The sequence below is a fragment of the Chaetura pelagica genome, unplaced genomic scaffold, assembly GCF_000747805.2.
Source record: "Chaetura pelagica isolate M959 unplaced genomic scaffold, ChaPel_1.0 scaffold278, whole genome shotgun sequence".
NCBI classification, from domain to species: Eukaryota; Metazoa; Chordata; class Aves; order Apodiformes; family Apodidae; genus Chaetura; species Chaetura pelagica.
In genome coordinates, this window is record NW_009954497.1 from 2,293,702 (window position 1) to 2,317,189 (window position 23,488).

Below are 23,488 nucleotides of genomic sequence, written 5' to 3' on the forward strand. Positions count from 1 at the left end.
AATTGCTACTAAAAAAAAAAAAAGCAAATACTTAGAGTCTTGCCAGAATTAAAGCACAAGGGATACAGCCAAGCTGGGCTAGAAGTTAACTCACAGAATTGTAATTATTGACTGGACAAGTTAAGAATAGCCTATTGCATATATTTAATACTTTTTTAAACAAAATTGATCTTAAAATAAAGAATAATGAACAGAAGTCAATACTCACTTCCTCATTTGGTAAAGACACATATACCCGTTTGGTGAATCGTCTAGAAGAAAAAAGACATCTATAGATATATACACATTTTTATAACTATTAAGCACATACAGTACATCTGTTTCAGTAAATGTCAACATTTCACTTACATCATCAAATTCTTGGAGTAGAACTACAGATTTAAAAAAACCCAAACAAATATGCATTGTGCCACCTTACTCCTCCCACAGAGGAAACACCAGCAACAGAAGCATCTCTTCACGGTACACAAAAAGCCTTTGGAATCATTACATATGTATTTTATTTGTTCAGACAGTGCTGACATGCCCGTTTTCCTCAATCAAGAATGAAAAGAGGAGAATGTAGGAGAACTTTTAGCAAAAAAGTCCTAAGGAAAATCAAGAGCAAGGTTTGTAATTGCACAGGATCAAGGTCCAATATTCACAGAGAAGAAATACTGGATTTCACCAGTAATTTTTTTTTCTTTCATCCTGCCATTAACATAAAAAAAAAAAAAAGCAATATGTAAGATGCAAGAAGGTTATAAAATGCTGACTTGTTCTTAACAGGTAATGCTTTTTTTTGACAATTCCAAGGGCATCATGCTTGTGTAGGTATATTCCAAAAGAGAAGAGGCAGATACCTCTGAGAGGTTAGATATTTAAAGCTTGCCAAATAGCTTTTGCTACTTATTCCAAAACTTTTAACAACCAAAACACTAAGTAGCAAAACCTGCTCTTCATAATGAACATTGTATTATTGCATTCAAATAAAGGAAGAGACATTTTGATACCTGAGAACAGCATCATCAAGCTCCTGTGGCCTGTTTGTTGCTCCCATCACAAGTATTCTGTCCTCTCCAGAAGACTGCACCTATACAATACAGGAAGGTAAGACAGCTTTCAGTTTACATCAAATAGTAATACAACCAAGCCAGTTAAGAGACTTGCCATGTATTCAGCACACTGATGGGATCTTATGTACACTTTTTTTTCCCCCACACAATTAGCTTTAAAACATTGTTTAGATAAATGTAAAGTCAACCTAGGAAAATGGAAAAAGAAAAAAAAAGAAAAGGAGGAACCTGAACTCAGGACACTGTGCCCACACTGCTTGAAAAGTCTTGCAAGTGCTTAAATGTTGCCCATTACAAGCCTAAAGAAAACAGACTACAAAAAGTACTCAGAAGGTTAGTCATCCAGAGATAATTATGTTTAAAAGAGACTTTCTGCTGTTGTGAATTTTAACATCAAACATTATCTTAAAGCCTACACAGACAGAAACAAAAATTCAGACTAAGCTACAACCAGAACTGCTAAGCAGCTCAGAGATTCATCTAAGACAGGTCTCACAACGAGCTAGTCATCAGAATGAAAAGCTATCAAATAGTCCACAGATACAGTCATTCCCCACCCAATTCACTCAATCGCAAGACTCTGTAATATCCAAGAATCTGGAAACATACAGCCTCAGGCTTCAGAGAAAACACTGGGTATCAGAGGTATGTTAATGTTCACCTAGTGTCCAATCATTCATAGACTTCAGTTCATTGCTGCCTTACCAAGTCCAAAAGGTACTATAAAAATATGGTATAGTACAGTTACACCTTGATCCAAAGTTTGCTAACTTACTAATTATGTTTCACTTCCCCTTTTTCATTTTAAGGTGTAAAAAATTCTAAAAATCATTGTCACATTGCATTATTTGTCCTGATTCATCCCTCTTTGGAAAAGTCTCTCCTGATCTCATTCTCTCTCTCTCTAGTTATGTTGTCCTCCTGTATGTCATTCCTATTGCTTCACCACTGTAGCAATATTCCACTGTACTAGGTGGAATATAAATTAAGGTTGTTTGATACAAAACATAGTGCTGTGTGACATAAAAATATCCTGATATTCATTTGTTTCCCCCTAATTATGAAACCCAGTACATTTTCCTGGGTATTACATACATGCTATTAAATATACTCTTCATAGCTTGCATCCTGTCATCTCTAGGTCATGATGTCAAGAAAAAAAACTACAGCTCAATAGAAAGCATACTAACACAGAAATTAATCCTTCTGATGTATCAAACCTGTGTATACCCATGATCTGAACCAGTCTGTTTGAAATCCTCGTTCCTCAAGTCTCACCTTATGCCTTGACCTTGCTTTTGTGACACATACACCTTACAAACAAAAGAGACACTACTTAAAAGCCATTTAATCTTCTTTTACTTTGCCAGAATGAAGAGATGTGCTTCACCAAAACATGCAACTGAAAACAAGGATTCAGCTCTGCCTAACCCTCCGGTGTTCCTCTTCCCCTGTAAGGCCATCTGTTCTCCCAGCTTCTTCATTATTGCCAATTGTCATCTTTCCTTCTCTGTCCATAGTCTTCTCTGTCTTTCTGCCCATTATTTCAGCTCATTTCCAAATAATACCTTTCACACCAGACTGAATTTTCCAGACTACTATAGTTAGCAGGTGAAAAAGTAACAGCAATAGAAAAAAGCTGTTTGCCAAACAAGGTGAGGGGGAAGGGGAACGGAGGTAAACCCCACCAGCCAAACCCTCTTTTTGCTTCATCTGTAGCTTCTACTGGCACCCACTACATTAGCCAATTCAGCTAAATCAAACAATACCCAAGACTAAATACTTACACCATCAAATTCAATTAAAAATTCAGTTTTAAGACGTCTACTAGCATCATGTTCACCTTCTCGCCTTTCACACAAAAGGCTATCAACTTCATCTAAAAAAACAAAGAAATACATCTTAATTAAGCATACAACACCAACGTCTTCATATTTGCCTACATTCTTTTGCTAATATAGGGTTCCAGTAAGACAGATGAGACCTTTATTCCTTAGGAGACAGACAGACCTTAGTAAAGCTTAAAAAGCTTCTATAATGTGTTGTCCTTTGAATATGTAACACCAAGCAGAAATGAGTGAAAAAAAATCCTGCTGATATTAAACTGCAACACAAGACAAGCAAGACTCATTTTCATGTTTGAAGTGTAATAAATATATGGACTTACTTTGTACAGTACAACAGTACAACATTTGTGTTTTTGAGGGCATTCCTTCCCACTATTACCACCAATCAAATAACTTAACAGTAATCTAACGTGCTCTATGTAAAACTGCTGATTAGCGAGCAGGTCATATCCAAAACACTTGCTCTGCACTGCAGAATTACCCAAAGACATTTACCTGATTATTCCAATTTAATAAGTAAAAATATTCAAGAAAATACACAAAAGTCAACAACATTTAAGGTCTTACCAATAAAAATTATAGAAGGCTGAAGTTCTCTGGCTACTGCAAATAAAGCACGCACCAGTTTCTCCCCTTCACCCACCTAAAACAACAATAAACTGTTTTTGGAGGGGGTTTAGAAAGTTTTTATTACAAGAAAGCTAGCAGAAAATCTGGCTGATAACCAACCACACTGAGTTCATTCACACACACTCAGACTGTCACTAGTTCAGTATGACATATGACAGTATTAGTTAGGTCTTAAAAGAAAGATGACAACTGCACTTATGATCACAGTTGAGTTGGGAAGAGATTCTGCTGCCTAAATTATCAGAATGAAAGGGAGCTAAGACCCACTTAATTTCCTCTTTAAAGAATGAAAAATCCAAAACGATTCATCTGTATGACAGCCAGAATTATTCTGAACTGCAAAAGCCTTTGACATTGAGTTACCACAAGCACAAACCAAGATATTTTACTTCACAAGTCACTTTTTTTTTACAACTTAATATTCACTACAGGCTGTTTCCCAAGGACTCATCTGAAGTCTCTGGCCTTCTTCAGCCCCAATTACAGCATGTGTGTTTTCAGATCAATGTAATTTACAGCTGCTACTTACATATTTTGAAGTTAGGCTAGCTGCACTTATATTAAAAAAAGTAGCATTTGATTCTGCTGCAACAGCTTTGGCCTAGAGAGAGAGAAAGAAAAAAGTAATCTTTAAAACCTTACATTGAAGATAGCTCTCTGCTGTATCTTGCACTTACATCCTCCTGATTGACTATTCTCAAAACCCATATTCCTTCAAAGAGAACACGTGGTAGATGCTACAGAAAAATACTGTACAGGCCATGTACAAATAAGAACAGATAATCAATTGAACCACTAGAGAAATTTCCTGAATCCCTCAGACTTCTCTAATCACATCATCTCCATAGCCCACCACAACTTGCTTAATGAAGAATACAACTGTTCAGGTCCTTTCAACGTAGCCTGAGTAGACATCTGAAATACTTTAAAGTAATTTAGGGTGGCAATTTAGGGCAGAAGTTGGAGCAAATCCCCATAAAAATGCATTTTGGTTTTTTCCTTACCCTACCTATAGAAAAACTGTTTTCAGAGGAAAGCTAGGACAAATAATCAGTTTAGCCTGAATGCTCATACACAGTACCTTCTTCTTTAAAAGTTTAACCATATTCAAGAAATTATGATTCCCTGGTTGTACAGTCTCGTTTTAGCAATTAGCAATTATGTTCCAGTATGTAGAACACAAGAGATAAGCCCAAGCTGCTCAACATTCACATGCCTGCACCTCAGAGCTAAACCAGCTTCAGCCTCAGGGAAGGGTGTGCAGCTGCAGCCACACCATGTGATGCAGGACCATGTGTCCAGCTCAGCTGCATCAGGACACGCGATGCTCCCTGGCTGATGCTCAGCCTTTTCACTCGTTCCTGAATCTAGCACATCAAGCTGAGAAAACAAGCAGCAGCCAAACAGTTCCACTACACTTCTGCCCTTTGCTCAGCAGTGTGGAAAGTAAGACCACCTCCTCTCTTGCTACCGTGTTCCTTCCCCACTTCCAAAACGCACACCTAGTATGTTTTAGTGGAAAGCAGACCATTTGTGACTAATCACTGCTACGGTACTTTTACACTCTCTCCAAAAATGAAAGTTGCTGGTTCAAGTTTTATAATATTACTTGTGATATATTGAAAATATTTAAATAGGCAACAATTTCTTAATTTCCTCCCCCGTAAAATCCACAGTTAAGAACAATTTTGCATTTTTGTATTAAATTGACATCATTAACACCTATCCAGGAAGAATAAATAGTTTATTACTACAAGACCCAAACTGAAAGCCACCCCTCCTGGCAACATGTTAAGCCCATCAATTCATGAATGAAGTAATTTTCTCACCAACATCGTCTTCCCATTTCCTGGGGGCCCAAACAGCAATAAACCACGTGCAGGAGCTCTAAGTCCTGTAAATAACTGAAAAGTACAGCATCATAAGTTACGTTGAAAAACGTACAGAAAATGTTTATTAACTTTTTTTTAATGTTTATTAACATAAACAAATGGTTTAAGGTTGAGGAATGGCTCACTGGCCATCAGTGGTAGCAACAGTAACAGTGCTACAACAGTATAGGTTTTTATAGAACTACACACTATTACTAATTTGACCTAATGACGTCACTATTGTTTCCCACCCAACAGTTAAGTTTCATGATTATTCTGTTCATAGAAGCTCTGTGAAAGGAGTATAAAAGGCAGCAACACGTTCCACAAGAGAGAACAGCCTAAAAAGTTAAAAGTACCAATTGCATTTACAAAGGGGAAGCTGCAAGTATGTAGTAAGAGCTAAAAGAATGTTCCTACTAACTCCATATGGGAGAACCCTTCATCTTTCTTTTTTTTCCTATTACATTGAATTAGTGTTACTGAACAACAAACTAGATGTACTAAAACACTGTAGTAAGACAGAGGGAACAATGACATTTTCCTTCTGCATAAGAATACCAGAGATCTGATGCCAAAGCTTTGTTTTCTTCAGGGTTATCATGCTATGCCAGGTTTAAGGTTTCTTCCTTGCCATGTTTCAAAACCAGAAACCACATTAAAGGAAAGATGAAGACCACAGAGCAACTTCAGTCACCTCCCAACGTGACAGAGACCCACAAGCAACTAAAGAAAGAATAACCAGCAACTTTGCTTGAATAATGAGCACTGCAGTAAGTCATCACATTCAACTTCTGCAAGAATCCAGCTTCTAGCAAGTCCAGCCTTAGAACAAAACAGATGCTTTTTTTTTTTTAAAAAGTGGCTCAGCAAATTCCAGTAGTACATAGACCAGACCTAACTTATGATAAATACAATAAATGTCTAAATGACCAAATTCCATGCAGACAACAGGAAATATGCCCTCAAATGTTAGACACCTCAGTGTAGCTGAGTAGCTTGTTTGCTACTACACTTTTTTGCGTCCTCTCTTGCTCTGAACAGACTATTCTGAGTGTCTAACCAACATCCACACAGAGAACATGACCACACTACCACTTTTAATACTTTTCAAATCAGACGTCATGACTTAAATTTACTTACAAAAATCTCATATGTTTCACTCTTCCAGTTATAGGCTTTGTCTTTTATATATCCATACAGGGCTGGACACACAGCTATAGCTATCTGGACCAGTCAGCCTCACAATTTTTCAGGATTTTGGGGGGTTTGGTTTTAGGTTTTTGTGCTTTGCTGGGGGTTTTGTTTGGTTGGTTTGGCTTTGTTTTTTTGAAGCTATTTTCTCATACACCTCAGTCACTTTCTCCAAAATTGACTAATCAGAAGATGAGGAATTTCCTAGCAGTATTTTAATATAAATTCCTCATTGCCCTTTTCAAAGATGACCAAGACCACACAGCCATTGACAGGAATCATAACCAATAAAGACAGGAATCATCACTTCATGTATGCAGGACAATACATTTGATTTTATGACACAGTGATAACAAACCCCAGTTGCTTACCTCAGGTCTAAGGGAAGGAAGGATAACAATTTCTTGCAAAGCTTGTTTAGCCAGTTCCTGCCCTGCGATATCATCAAATTTGACAGCTGGCCCACTAACAAAGAAATAGAATACTAATTAGTCTAACAATGAGATACTCTTTCAGCTGCAGCTGACTGATTTAATGCATTTGACTATTTATACAGAACCCTTTTGAGGAAACATACAACTTACATCTTACATTGCTAAGAATTTAAAACAATAAACATTTCTTATTTGAATCTTTATATTTTTGCCAGAATGACAACAATAAAAAATCCCCAAAACCTCAAAAAGCTCACAACAAACACTGAGTACTGATTTTCATTTCAAGTAGACCATAACTGTACTGAACAAAAAAAACCCTGGTTTTCTGCACTGAAAAGCCTACTTACCTATCAACAATTTCATTCAGGATAAGGTTAGCAAGATTACTGTCCACATTTCTAAATGTCTTCAAATCTTTCTTCTTACGAGGAGCAGTGATAGGAGTAGAAGGCTTAGTTGTTCTGCTATTTTTAGGAGCAGCCTGGAGAGAGGGGGGGAAGATAAAAAGCGATCTAAAAACTCCAACTTGGTATTTTTTAAGGCATACTGTTAACAAAATTACTTCTACAATTCATATGTTCCAGTAAAACCTGTCATGTCAATGCATACCAGATAGTATGATGCTGTATTTTGCTGCAAATCATACCATCATATTCAGCCACAGGTGGAACATCTTAGGCTCCAGTAGAGAGGGGTTTTTTAGTTTGATTTTATTTGGGGGATTATTTGTGTGGTGTTTGTTTTTTTTTAAAGGTAATTAATTATATTTAACAACAGTATTTCAACCTCAGCATGCTCGAGAAATTAAGCATCACAAACTGCTTCAGATTCTCATTACCTATAAGCAAAAATTTCTATTGCTGTCACACTTTGCTAAGAGGTGTTAAACACTTCATATTACAGTAACAATAATGCTTAACCACATTTATGTTTTGTCCATTCTGCTCTTTATTTGATTTTACTGTGGGAGTAAGCAGGGGGACATTTTTGTGTCTTACTAGTATAGGACTTTGCTAAATCACATTTACACTAGTAGAAGTCCTACAGTATAGGACTTATTTCAGCCACAAGCCAGCCACAATTCACTTTTTAATGTGGATGCAATACAACCTGTGCATTACATGCTTTGGAAGACAAGGAACGTGGTCAGGGGGGTGGAAATCTGTAGTTAAGGAGTAGGAGGGTTTTTTCTCAATTTTTTACATACTGGGAGTAATATTTATTTTTTTCCTAGATGAGCTTTCCACAGTTTCCCATGCAATTTTCAAAACAAGTATAATAATCTATTACTGTGATCACAATTAAAAACTATTTGCCTATGCAGCCATCCGATGCCTCACAATTTCTGAAATCCACTCTGCAGTCAAGCTCAAGAGATTTTGGCCAAATATTTAGGGGGTTAGATTTCTCTCCCCCCAAAAAAGAAACACTTTCTGCTACTACAATAGTGCAATAAGGCAGTAAATCTAAAGTTTAATCTGGAATTTACATGGACTTCCCAAGTATATACTGCTATGTTTATCCTCACCATACCTTATGAGTTGAAGCTACAGGATTAGATGCTGGTCTAGACACAGAAGTTGATATTCCACTGTAGCTAGGAGTTCTGTGGTGACCTGAAAGTCCTGTGGATCCAGTTTTTGCAACAGTTTTTGAACGAGGAAGGGAATTGCTCGTGTGTGTTAAGGGATCCTTCTTTTTTGGAACTGCTCCACTTTCTACAAAGAAAATCAACATTGTGAGAACATTTTTAATAGTCCTACTTTTACCATCAATTCTAACTTGAAGATAATGTTACCTACACATGTATTATTCCGCTACAATTCTGTATTATAAGTTTTTAAAGAAGTTTAGTACTTTTAAGGGCACAGTAACTGTAGCTTTCTCCTAAAGCTAAGTTTTGAATTTTTAGGAGCTCACAAATCCAACACTAGTTAGGCAAAAAAAGCTGAAGACAGCTAAGTCCAGTAACAACAGAAGAACATCATCTATTCCTTAAGACAGAACACCAGTCAGATTTTCCTTCCCAAGAACTCCTGAAAAGAGTAATTATAATAAACCCCAAATTGCAAGCCATTAAATTGAGAACATTCACTCCTTCAGTGCTGTTAGCAGGCTAGTTACTTTGGAAGCTAGTTAACACTGTCTGGCATCTTCCACACAGAGGCTTCACCAACGCACTTTAATTTGGGAAAATTAGTTACACTTGCAAGGAATTTCAAGGGTCTCTCTCTTACAACTTTTTTTCATTCCAGGAATCTCAAGGTGTAAGTAAATTCTGGATTAACAGCTCTGAAGCAATTTAGCTTCCTACATTTAAAATTAAGTCTTAAAATACTGTATTATCCAACAGAATTCAAACACTAACACAAATTCCATTCACCCTTACTGTGCTTCATCTCCATGATGACACAGGAAGGCCTTAATTTAGGTGACAGATAAAACTTTACATATTGGCTACAGATAATTAAACTACAAAAGGCCATTTTAGTCCAGAATAAATGAAATAGCACTTGATTTCTACATTTTCCGTATGGGATACAAAATAAAATAAGGCTCCTTAGCATAGAAATGGCAAGTGTAAAACATCAAAACAGACACTAAGAGGTAAGAATGTTCTACACAGGTTGATCAGGCTAGTTAATTATTAGAGCACAGCATCAGATCAGGGTTTTTTTTGTGGTGGGAACACAATACTAAAAGCTGTCTAGTACAGTATTATTGTCTATGATGGAAACTGTAAATACTGCCTTATTTTATATCCTTCAAAAAGGATTAAGGAACCTTTTGATAAGAGAAATATGGCATCAAAGGAAGCTCGAGATGGATTTCAGCTACCAGTTTCCTCACTAAGATTTTAGACATCTGCAACTCAGTTTGACTTGTTAGTCTTAAGCAACAGGCCAAAGAACTCTGATTTTTAAGTTAATAACTCTACATAGAATTTTCAATTTATAATATTGCAGTACAGTGAAAAATACTTAAAGGAGAAAGCCTCATAATTTTGAATATTGTATTTAGAAAATTAAAATATTAATAACTCAGAGAAACAGTATCACAAAAGGTTCTATAAATTACTACCATGTTCTCAGCCTCTTTAAACATAAAAGTCTTACATCCTAACAGGAACAAATCTTTACACAGCCTGCAGTTATATATGTACTGAACTACTTGGCTAACAAGCTTCTAAAGCCTTTCTTCAGTCACAAATCCAGCACTTTTAAGAGGTACAGAAACTCTGCAGGTGTCGCCATAAACAATGCAGATGTACCAATATGTAAAGGCCAAAAGGGACTTGAAGAATGTGGTTAACTACATTTACCTGTAAGATACGCCTTGTTAAAAAAACCCAAACAAACAAAACCCAAAAAACTGGCTACTGACTAAACCACACAAAGATTCAGAGTTGGTTAAATTAAGTTAGCCATTCCTGCACAGGAGCTTCCAAGTTAAAAACTTTTCAAAATTAGGCATGCTTAACAACTTTCAAGTTCAAAAAGCAGTATTTGTATACACTAAAAAACCTAGCTACTCAACATTTTTCCTGGTCCAATTTAATCAAAAGGTGGAACTCTTGTTTGGCTGGTTCTTTTTTCCTTCATCCTCATTTGCACAACTGGCTTAGACTCAACATGGGAAGGCTTCAAAAAGCTGAAGTAGTTTTTCTCCATATTCTTATCCCTGAATGTTGCTCAATTATCTCACTTTCCCAGAACTAACCCCATCTACTGAGAACAATACACACACATTGCAATTTCAAGCATCATAATACTACACAGGCAAAGAGTAGCTTGGGAAGCTGAAAATAAGGGCTGGGGGAAGGAAAAGCAACAGGCTTAAATACAAATTACAATTTATTCTAGCTGTACCTCCAGGAATCAAGATCACTAAATTTACCTACATTCTGTGGTCAGTCCTGATGGGTAACACAGAAAGCACTAATTAACTACTTTTGAACATGGATATTCACTGCCAACTCCAGAGGGAAGCTTAATTTTATCAATTTTTATTGGAGAAGCAAATAAAAAGGTGACCAAACTCTTCAGAATTACAGTTTACCTATTTCTAATGGGTGAAGTTTTTTAAGAGTGCATTAATGTCTCTTGGCAGATCAACAGCCCCTACAATCTCATTATGCAAAATATGTATTTTGCTGTAACAAATGCAAAACCCCCAGGACACATAGCTTATTAATTTGTATTCGTCAGGTGCTGAAAGACTGAAAATACACTGCAAGTGGCCTTACAATCTTTGCAGCATCTCCAGCAGCCTTCTGCCAAATGTTTCACTGTTTCGTATCAAACAGTAAAAAAGTGCCTAAAATAAGTTCTAATCACAAAGACCATGGTACTTTTTTACATGTATTTGAAACACAGAATAACTCAATTGTCTATTTCATTTATACCTTCAGGATAATAATAGGAACTTTATAATTTTGATTTTTCTCTCTATTTCTCGACTGGACAGAATAATTTACTTCAAAGCTCCAAACTAATGCCATTAGATCATACAGAAACAATAACTAATGGGTCATTAAAGTATCTCTGCAGCTTTGATCTGTCATCCAAATACATACACAACCAACAAACTACAAATAAGCAAGGAGCAAATTTTTGTCTGACGTTTTGTGTTGGCTGACTTTTGAAAAGCAGCAGAGAAGGGTGTCCAATTTCAGACTCCTTTACAGAAAAAAAATGTCCAAATGCATTTATTATATTTAACCATTTTTGAAGGAAAAGTGAAGTGAGAATATATCTGAACAATTTAGTGGGAAGCCTTATTATACTACACACCTGGAAACACAGAAACAATCTTGGAGACATGCAGCTCTAACGTGCTTATTTAATAAAGAACATGTTTTTTATTTCTAAAAAGCAAACCAATTATATTTCCTTTTGTGCACCTAAACCAGATTAAGGCTCATCTTAATAAAAAACTTTCTGCTGTTTTATAACTTCTTAAGGATCCAAAAATCAACATAAATTAAAATTAACAGCAGCTATTCCAATACTGCAGAACAGTTTCCAGCCTTTAGTTGTGAAACCTTAAAAATCATCAGGGAGTGTTCCCTGGAAAAGTAATAAAATAAAGAAGAAATGCATATTTCAAAATAAACTTTTGGGTCAAGGCTATTTATTACTCCTACAAGTTACTGCATAGCCTTCTGCAGTTGAAAGGCAAGTGATGCTGCTATAATGAGGTCTTATTAAACCTTAACATAAATCTATCAGACAAATTTTCAAGAAAAATCTCTAGCAATTAATGTAAGTTAGGAAACTATGAATGAAGAAGTGAGGGACAGATAGTAATTCTAGTAATTTCTAAAACAGTAATTCTAGAATCAAGTTGGTCTGAATTGATCTGAAAGGCTGACAAATGGTGTCTTGAAAGAAGGAACCATCTCCAATAAGTAACATTCTGGTAATATCAAAATGTGCAGCATAGCTGTGAGACTAAATTATCAGACAGAATTAAGAAGCAAAAACATCTTCAATGACTCTGGTCTTCAAAGGCAAATGAAAGAAAACAAAGCACTTTTTGATCAAAGAATGGGTAAAAAAGGCACTTCCTTCATGTTAAAACTGTGAATGACCATATTACACACTCCATAAAATCCAGACTTTTTAAAAGCTCATCTTGATTAGGCAACAACACTGTTAATACTTTATGTAAACAGAAAAAATTATGCTTATGCCAGAGCCCTGCAGCTCAGTACTTCTGCAGCACCTCTACTTCCTCAGTAACATGCAGTCTAACATAGAATCATAACATGTCTTGTGTTGGACCTCTAAAGGTCATCTAGTTCAACTTGCCTACAATAAGCAGGGACATCTCACACTAGAACAGATTGCTCAGAGCCCCATCAAGCTTGACCTTGGGTGTCTCTGGGGATGGGGCCTCCACCACCTCTCTAGTCAACCTGTTCCAGTGATCCACCACCCTCATAATAAAGAATTTCTTCCTATTGTCCAACCTGATCTACACTTCTCTAGCTTAAAACCACCACCCTTTGCTCTATCATTACACGCTCTTGTGAACAGGTCTTCCCAGCCCTCTTACAGGCTCTTTTCAGGTACTGGAAGGTCCCTTCAGTGTCTTCTCTTCAGACTGAACAACCCCATGCAAATGGAAATAGAACAAGCCTCTTAGTCTTGTTCCAAGTAATCAGTAGATGCCAGGTATCTAACTTTTTTATGACCTGCTCTTCAGTTCTTCTGTCTCAGATCACATTGAGCCTCATAAATGAAAGCTTCTCCTATTAGCCTGTATTAATTCCTTTTCCAAAAGCTGGAAGACACCTTCTCTGAAAAAAGCATCCCAGAAGAACAAGGCCCTTTGCAGTTGTTTTGTTACCGTTGCTGCCACACTTTCGCAAAAGTGGTTCAGTCCTCTATTTTCTGTAAGTGACCAGGAATATGACTTCAAATATGTAAAGTGATTAATACCAATTTCCACAATTTTACCAACAGTAACCACCTACTGCTACAGGAATTTCTGTAAGTAAGAACACCTGCTAAAGAACTGGCAAAATGTTTCTTTATTTCCAGTAGCTGCCAATGGATATTCTATGCTTTGTTACTAACAAATAACAACTTAACTGCTTTAAAAGTGGAAGTTAAGCCTAACCTTCTCCTGCAGCATCCAGGTCTGAGATACGTTGAGAAATACGTAAAAAGACATATAAAAGAAATACTTTTTTTTTTTTTTTTTAAATAAAAAGCTGCATATATTGAACCAGATGGAGCATGTTATCAGTTTTTGTGTGCATAGTAGGAATTTGTCCATTCGATCTCTTGCCAACCAGGTAAAAAGACAAGAGTTGTACTGGATCATTGAAGGTAGAGTTCTCAAGCTCAATCTACATAGGAACTTGTAACAAAGACCCATTTTAACTACACCTTTTTGACAAATACGTTAACAAAACAAGCACACACAATAATCTAAAGGTGCCTAACATGACATAGCTCCACTACTTTAACTTCTCATACATTAGAAGGAATAAAACTAAACAGTAAGATTACTTCAGACCTAGAAATGGAGTCAAAAGCAAAGCAGGTGGTTCACACTAAGTTTCAAGTTTAGTCTACTGTACAAATTATCGGTTGACATCACTGTTGTGACAACAGCTTAGTGCTGCTTAAAACTTTCCCGGAAGAGAATTCACAATCCTCACAGTAACTTTACTCCTTCAGGTATTTTAGTGGCCCTGGTGCAGTCTACTGGTAAACTTTATTTGAAAAAAGCAAAATATATTTGGGCTTATGTTTTTTCCCTTATTTTAACTTTCTCAGGGTAAAAAACCATGAAATTTACGGCAGTTTAATGACAATGCACATTCACTCTCACTATATCATAAAGGAAGAATTACTTATGTAGGCACAATATATAACCTACGTATTCTACATTGACTATGACACTTTCTCAAACAGGTTTTAATTAATTCCTTTAAGATTAGATGTTTTGTATTTAGAAATAGTGAACTATTCACTATTCAACTAGTGAATAGTTTTAGATTCTAGGATAGCCATTGTAAGAGAGAACTGAACACTACAAAATAAAACAGTGTTGTAACAGAAAATATGAAATGTATTTTATATAAAGCCTCTAAAAACAGAAATAGAAAACAATTTTTTTGAAAGCTGATTGGGGCCAGAACATAGCATTGCATATTCTTCCCTGTAATACACCAGAAACTGAAAGACATCCCCTCAATAGGCGCTGGTAAAACCAAACCCACCTGACTGGAGATGTCCATTGCGGCATGCCAGGTTAGTACTGTCATTATAGACCTCCATTTGCGGCTTGGAAATTTGCAAAACTGCCTGCAGCTTCTCTACATAGTAGACAGAGGGGGAGGGAGGAAAAAGGACAAAATAAACAAACAAAAAATAAAAATGAACCGAGAAATTTTACGTATGTTGAACACACAAATGTCAAGTTTGGCTTTGTTTTACTTGATACAAGGTTAAACATAAAGAGTATTTCTACCTATTCTACATGCTTAGCAAATTTGTAAGAAAATTCTCAGTATGAGCATGACAGAAAACAGCATTAAATCTAGCCATTTACAGCTGAATTAATTAGAACAACCTTTCCAGTCTAGTGATTGTAGCTACTTCCCAAAAAAATCAATGGTCAGGATTAATTCAACTTCATTCACTAAATATTTGTGTTCATAACCCATTTCTGAAAGTCCTCCCAAAAGTGTTACTTTTGACCAACTGGAAGGAATCATCATTTTCCTGCATATTACATGTTTCACTTAAGTAGTAACAGCCAGTCAACATTTTACAGAAACCTCAACTGTTCAAGCAAAACACCATACCTTATGCTTAAAGATGAAAGAGAAAGAAATTAACTAAAAGAAGTCACCATAAGGCTGCAAATGATACAAAACCAGAGTTAAGTCTCTGGAATTTGTGTCCTTTGCAGCTCACCTACCACTCCTTTTCCCACTGCAGTTAAAAATGTCTAGGTCTTACTTTTGGGGTGCTGTACAACCTCTCCCACCTTTACATGTGGGTTTTTTTAAAAAAAAGCAAAGCACTGCTTGTAAGGATGCAAGGCATACATTGTCATACTTCACCTCCCCTTTTCTTTTTTTTTTTTCAATCTCCTGTCTCCCAGGATACAACAGTACCAAGAAGCTGCAGGATAACAGATGGCCAAGTAGAGGAGGGGTGTCCCCTGGTAACATTAAAGCACATATTGCAAAAGAAGCCAAATGCTACTGAAATTGTGCACAGCCAAGATCACAAATGCTATGACCAGAGGAAGAACAGCCATTCCGAAGTTGTAGATCATACAACCAACAGGCATCAACATTTCCTTGGTTCCACTTCATTGCCTATTACAGATCTTTTTTTTTCCCCCTCCTATCTTCCTGCTTCATTCCATTCTTCTGTCTGCGCCTGATCACTCACCACTTAGCTTCCCTGGAAAGTATCCTTAGACCAAATAGTTTATATCATGGTTTAATAATAATATCCAGACTGAACAAGATGTGGTTTAGGGTGAAAACTTAGCATACACAAGCAAACATGAAAAGCTAAAGTTCAAGATTAGTAAGTGCATCCAGGGTTTACTTTGTTTTAAATTGAGAGCACTGAAGTCAGGCACAGTCAAACAATAAAAACGTCAGTCATACAAGAACAGCCTACAACCAACCACAAAGTTTGCAACCTGCAAGAAGTTACTCTAAGAAACCTCCCTCTATAGAAGTCTGACGGAAATCCTTGCTCTATGACTGGTTAGTCATAGACTAACTAGTCACAACCACAGTGCACTATTTTAACGGGCACAGCAATACTGAAGGAGACAGAAGAATTGTCTATTCCCTTCTGAGTGCATGGCCATCTTAAAGTACATAGGAAAGCTTAGAAAACAAAATTAGTACTAATAGACTTGATAAGGTATTAGATAAACAGTTAAGGTTTGGAAAACATTTCTGAACTTTACAGAAAAACTCCCTAGTGAGTGATGATAATAAAGTCAATTGGCTTGGGCAGGAATTCAGGAAATGCTACTTGTTTCAACATTACAGCTTGCGACTGGGTTTTTACAACAATTATCAATTGCTTAACAAGTTATGCATATTCAGGAGCTTCAAAACTGCAACAAAAAACAAAAGTAATCCAACTGCTGACCAGTTTCAATTCACACACTCTCTTCCCATCCTACTATGTATTAAGTTTAATATTGCTCATAAAACTACATAAAGCAAATACATCGCTTTTCTTGAGAGACAGTGTAGCCGTAGAACCCTCTGGAATAATCAAAACTGAGCTATTAAATATTATTCTGAGGAATTAACAGGACACCTTATCACATTCCATTTAAATGCTTTTTCCCTGTCTCCAGACACTGGGACAGGAGGAAAACCAAAAATTTTACAGAATCTCATTTTTTCCCCTTGAGGATACAACACTGACATAAACCTGTCAAATAAACACCAATGTAGCTGTTGTCTTATTTAGGCAACACTAGACCTTGAGTTCAAGGTAACTGACTTCTAGCAAAAAATATTGCCCTATAATACAAGTCTAAAGTAAAAACACCATCACCTCCCAGAAAGGAGAAGAATCTCCAATTAAACCCCATATCTAAACATGGGCAGAATTATCACCAAAGAGGTTACTCTAATTATGTGCCACATGCATCCTTCAACTGAAATACTGAATCTAGCAGACAGAAAGGCACTAGTGCTGACAGAACTCCGTCCCCCTACAAAGCCTCTCTGACATGGGAGAACACAGAGGTACAACACATGTGCAGCATCAGAATGGAATAGTGTTGCACTGGGCATTGTGGTTATCTGTCTTTAGGAATGGCAAACTGCTGAATTTTATGTATCAGTTGTAGAAAACAAATACTCTCTTCTGATTATAAATGTATCAAATATAATGATTCTAATATGGGTGATCAGTCATCCAGGAGAGATCAGGATGATCATCAGAGATGAAGTTCATGAGAGCAAGATTTATCCACTCCTCTACATAACTGCACAGCTAACACACTGTAAAGCATGTAAAACAGGGACAGCCACCAGTTCAAATGGTAGAAGTCCCCTGACAGCTGGCACAACTCAATATTGTCTTTGGATGGCCAAATTGATCATGGCACCCTGAAGCACTCTGAAACCTACCTGGAGTAACTTCAGCTTTCAGGCTTTGTCACAGTACATTAAACAGAATATGATGCTACACTAATCTAGACTCAAGATGGAAACAGGACTGAAAATAGTAAAGCCATCATCCAAAGTAAGTAGTTACATCCTCTTAGTCTAACATTAAAAGGCATCAGTGATATGATGATCACACCCTCATCAGTGGTGTCATGCAACTTAAACTTACATTGATGATCCAACTCTCTTCAAAAAAAATCAAAACACTGAGCACTTTTAAGGGACAGTTATAATCCATAAGATTTGTCACTTTCTGTGTATTATCAATGTAGCTTGCTTGACTGGATGGCACTTCAGCTAGGTAGTTTGCAGGCAAACCTCTGCCTAGCTAGTGGAATGTAATATTTAATATTACTATCTACTTTTATATTATTGTTTACTGTTTTATCCTGCCAGCAGTAAAGAACTTGCCTATTCTCCCTTAATAAATGGAGAAATTTCACAGGAAACACTCTGAGCTTTAAAGCTGGATTCAGAGGAAAAAAAAACACTTAACAGAACCTTAAGAGCTTCAAGAGCCCCAGGTTTAGTTCAACTACAAAAGCATATCTACACCACTTAAAAGCTTCCAAATATCTGTTATCATAAAGAACAAGCTAAAAGCTATGTTTGTAATTACACATGCAATTCAACTCTAGATTACCTTAATTGTAAAAAAAAAAACAAACACCACAAACAACAAAACATGTAAAATTACATATAAAGTAATAAAAACAGATGCTGTTAATACTTGAAAGTTGGTTAGATTATATTCAAATAGATCCATAATTGTCAAGCTTGCAGGGATTTAAATCCACCAGAATCTCTCTCCAAACAATATAATCTTCCTTCCTAAAGGGCTAATAGCTTCATTTTTTGGGCAATGTTTACCCTTTTTATTTTGTCAATCAGAGCACAGCAAACAAGCCTCTTATGAACATCACAAGTGCTACAACAATGACATAAGCAAGGATGAGGCTCTACCCACAAAACACAGACATGGCTACTTGAAGGCCCAGACAACCCTAGTTACTTGCAATTACATCATCAGTAATAAGCAATAAGTTACTGAAGTTTGTTAGCATGTGCAATCGTTTTCACTCTTTTGTTCACTAGTTTATATAACTTCTAAAAATCAGTCTTTAGTCCTTAGGACTAGAAAATACCTTTCCTGCATATGCTAAGTAAGGATCTACTGACAAACTCCCATAATAAGGCATAAAAGCTGGAAGCCTCTTTCACCCCATGTTCCCTTAATTTTTTTTCAAAAAGAACAAAGGACACCAAGAACTCAAGGGAAACAAAAAGGATTCACTTTCTTGTGGTTGTCACAACTTCCCTGTTAATCACCAGTCAGGACTACAGAATCACAAAATGTAAGAGAAAAAGAAGGTAAGTTTTCCTGTCTGTTCTATACACTCCTAGGAGAGAGGAGTTAGCAGAACTCAAAACAACAGTGTCAGATTAAAGCTGCAGATAATCCAGTTAAACTGAAGTACATTAGTTAGTTCTCCCTTTGAGAGCAATTAAAAAAAAACATCTTTAATTTAATTTTACTGCCTGAAATAGCAGCATTTCCAAAGCTCTCAGTTTAGAGGACACACTATACAAAGCTAGGGATTTGTTGCTTGATCTTTGTTTATCATGCACAGCAAGATGCTTGGTTTACTCTGTACATTAAGAGCTTATATACAACACAATTTTGATAAAGCTAAAACGATACAACACTATTCTTATGAAATATAACCCTACCTGCTAGTCTTAAAATAGAACATTACAGGATAAACTGAACTATGATTTTACAGCCTTATGGTCTACATAATGCTCAAAAATTATCACAGTGTATACAAATAATGGGGAAAATTGTTATCTAAGTGACAACAAAATTATCAGAAAATTAAGTAGTTACACTTACAGAAGGCACACTTGCACTCATGATCAGCAATATATCATAAATTTTACTACATTACTAACACAGAAATCCTAAACTAACTCCAACAAGAGTCAGTCAAGACTTCTCCAGTTCATAAGTCCTGCATGCTATGAAATGCAGACCTCTCGGTTATTTTTTTATCTATTCTTTTATCTATTCCTTAAGGCATAGGGAAGTAGGTTATGAGATACCTATTTCAAAATCCATCAATAACATTGCAAAGTTATTGCTTACTCTCAGCTAAAAACCAAATTTAAGAGACCCTACATAGAAAATTACTCCTTCACTTCAAAAATCAAAGTAATACTTTAGAAGAAGGCATTACATAAAGTCGTGTGAATGACAAACTTTCCAAAGTCATTAATTGTAACTGGTACCTAAAAGCTGCAAGCGATCCTTGGCCATTGCCAAATTTGTCATCATTTTAGATTGCAGACGTCGAGCCCGTTCACACTGATCACCTTACAAAGAAAAATCAATGTTAAAACACAACTTGGCAAATTAACTACTTTAAGTGCTAAAATACTGACACCCAGCCTTCCCTGTTCTTCCTCCCACCCCCTGGCTGCCCCTTCCACTAAGAAACATGATTGCAGAACTAATGAAAAAAACCTAAATGTTTCTATTTAATCAAGAATTTAAAATTAATTAATTGCTTGTAGAGCAGTGGGAACCCAAGCGTTGCTTTGCATATTCTCTAATATCTCATGCTGACCTTGTCTAAGTTCTTTGTCACACATTTTTCTAAACAGAAGTCAAATAAAAAAGATTTTTAAGAAGCTTGAAAAGTGACTGAGAGGCAAGTACAATTGGAAATAATTCACTTCAGCAAAATTAACAGATTTAAATTCAGTTGACTGTGTCCCTTTACATTTCAAAACACAGGTAATTACAGACATTAATATCACCCCTTCCTAAAAACCAGTGTCTGTTCAAGTCAAAGTTGGTTTGTTTGTTTTAAAGTGTTCAATTTAGATGGGTTGTATCAAATGCTACTGGTATCACTGTGTAAGTAACACCTCACCGTATACTGTTCACAAACATTCCTAAACACAGCTGAGGAACAAAAAAGAAGTCTGCAAAAGCAGTTACTAGTTTGGGGTTTTCTGGGGAGTTGCGTTATTATCATAAATAATAATCTGAGGACAGAAGTTTTTAACAAATCCTTCATTACAACTATTTCTCTATGGTACATACTTGCTTTTACACTACAGCTTAAAATACTTCCATATACACAGATGGATTTTCTCCCTTGGGAGGAAATGTTCAGCTATTCTGGCATAATTGATTCAAAAACACAATGCCAGACAATTCCAAATCAGGGTGTTTCTATTTTATTTTTACTGAAAGGAATATAAATTTCTGCATAAGTGAGATGAACATCAACAGTGAACTTCAGCAAACAAAATCAGAACTCAAAATTTTGGCATTTCCATGATGTAAGAGATCAAGCATTTTGCTTTAGGATTTTAATGAACTGCTTATTAGTTTGGATAGCCTGAAAATATCTGGAGCAAGATTTGTACAGATTACAGATGTCAAGCCAGAAGAAAAGAACAAGTGTTCACCTACAGCTAGAACAGAAATAAGAAACACTCTTATGAATTAATTCAGACAGCACCTACCATATTTAGCAGTATTGATTCCTCACTTTGAAGAAGCCATAAACCAAAATCTTTTCCACAAAATTCAAAACTCGCTTACCTTTACCAATTACTAAGACAGCTATTCCTTTTTCCAGTTCTTCAATTCCTTTCTTATACCATTCAACAGCTTGTTCCTTTTGTCCTGCTTAAAAAGGAAGTGAACCCATTATTTTCTGTAATAAATTAAAGCTTAGGAATGGTTCTGCAGAATACTGTGTAAAACAAGAGGAAGGAAGAGATATTTGAACAGAACTCTATTATTTCAAAAAATACTTAAAGGGACACTGTCAACTTTGTATCTACTTATTTTCAAGCAAACTTTTCTATTAAAAATGGGTACTACACCAGCCTCAAATCACTTTTGCCTGTTTTAGGAATACTTCTCCATCTACCTTAAGGGATCAGTCCCCGAAAAAAACCCAAACAAATGAAAAGCAAAACAAACAAAAAAACAAAACACAAACAAACCCCACAACTAGCCTACACACATTTATACACCATAGAAATGGTGAAATTAATAGCTCTTATTTCTGGAACATCACTTTCAGTGACAGACAATGCCAAAGTAACAAAAGAAGCACTGAAACTCAAGAAGAAAACCAATGAGACTACACCAGTGAGGTACGAGACACTTTTCCTCTGGCTAATGTTTGTACAAAGCATCTCACATTTGTCATGGGGGTATTTCTTTGCTCATCCTATCACAAAATTTCTGCATTACAGATATATGTCAACTTTCACACAAAGTACGATACCTACAGAATTAGAGTATGTGTCGGTACCAACAAGGCCCTAAATGAACATTACAGCAAATACAACCATGAATCTGCTGACACCATGACAGCAAATAACCCACTGAAGAGATACTCATACCTGCTTTATATTGCTCCCCATCTATAAATACCCTGCATTAAAAATATACTTGCCTGTGTATGGAAACCGTTTTGCAAGGTAACTATGTCACACTAAGCATGCCTTTCAACACAGTAATACTGCAGTATTAGGTGTAACAATTTAAACCTGATTAGCATTAACAAGCTGCTAGTGCTAAAAAACAAAAATGCCCAGAATGAAACCTGCTGATATCACTACCCTTACTTCAGAAGAGAAAACGTTTCACAGAACCATTCCTAAGTGCCAGCTACCAGTGATTGTATTGCTTCTACACTAAAATCTTTTGCTAACCTTAGTCTCAAATCTGACTTCTAGCAAATTTTAGTGCCAGTAAAAATATTTCAATATGTTTAGGGAAACTCCTAAAAGGTTTTTCTCTTGCTCCTCTCCAGATGCAAAATCTTTGAACAATATTTGGCAACTTTCCCTATACAGGTAATTCCATGCTTTGTTCTTTCTAACACAATCACAGGAGCAGCACTTTCCCACATTTGTGTACATTACACACCTTGGGAATAATTTTATTACTGCACTTTCTCCACCAGCCTCATACATCCTTACTGTTTAAGACAAAGCTAGATAATTTAAGTCATTGAGGCTGAGTGACTATGATCCTCTCTCTTGACTTTTTTTCTTTATGATTCTCCCCATCACCTACAGAAACAGTGTTGACTGCAGTGTAAATCTAATGCTGATTATTAAAAATCAAATTTCAGATTATTCCAGCCACCACTGCTGTTGCCTGAATTGCTTTGCTATTCTGAACAGCAGTTGTGAACATGCCCAGGTCATAATTAAACTCTCACTTCCAACTTTTAACTGGAGAAGTTTTCAAAGCAAGATACCAAACTGAGCTGCTTGCAAAGGTAGTGCTCTGAATCCACACAGAACACTAGTTCTCAGTGATTAAGACAATAAAACTACTTTTTTTTTTTTTTTTAAAGCACATTTCTTAGAAGTCATTGATTTGCTGTACTGGGTCTGGCTGGGATGGAGTTAACTTTCTTCATAGTAGTGCCTATGATGCTGTGTTTTGGATTTGTGACTAAGACAGTGTTGGTAATACATCCATGTTTTGGCTGTTAAGCAGCTTGCACAGCCCTGAGGGCTTTCTTTTTCCCAGTCTAGATCCCCAGTGAGTAGGCTGGTAGTGCACAAGAAAATGGGATGGAACACCTTCATGATGACTGACCCAAAGGGATACTCCCTGCCATGCTCAACAGTAACAGCCTGAGTAAAAGAAGAACAGGGTGGGGGGCTGTCTTCCAAAGCAACCATTGCTGAAGCACTGGCTGGGCATTGGTAGACAATAGTCTTT

At 36.4% G+C, this 23,488-nt stretch overlaps 1 protein-coding gene across 1 annotated transcript in view; it reads right to left on the reverse strand.

Moving 5' to 3' along the window:
• SPAST (spastin) overlaps positions 1 to 23,488 on the reverse strand; it is a 31,416-nt gene that overhangs the window by 7,572 nt on the left and 356 nt on the right. The window contains exons 2-13 of the mRNA XM_010004608.1: positions 21,335 to 21,418; positions 20,008 to 20,091; positions 14,773 to 14,868; positions 8,568 to 8,752; positions 7,382 to 7,515; positions 6,969 to 7,062; positions 5,362 to 5,436; positions 4,062 to 4,133; positions 3,470 to 3,545; positions 2,843 to 2,934; positions 993 to 1,072; positions 209 to 251 (exon numbers count right to left, since the gene is read on the reverse strand). Of these exons, the coding sequence (XP_010002910.1) occupies positions 209 to 251; positions 993 to 1,072; positions 2,843 to 2,934; positions 3,470 to 3,545; positions 4,062 to 4,133; positions 5,362 to 5,436; positions 6,969 to 7,062; positions 7,382 to 7,515; positions 8,568 to 8,752; positions 14,773 to 14,868; positions 20,008 to 20,091; positions 21,335 to 21,418 (1,115 nt within the window). The remainder of the gene's footprint in view (positions 1 to 208; positions 252 to 992; positions 1,073 to 2,842; positions 2,935 to 3,469; positions 3,546 to 4,061; positions 4,134 to 5,361; positions 5,437 to 6,968; positions 7,063 to 7,381; positions 7,516 to 8,567; positions 8,753 to 14,772; positions 14,869 to 20,007; positions 20,092 to 21,334; positions 21,419 to 23,488) is intronic.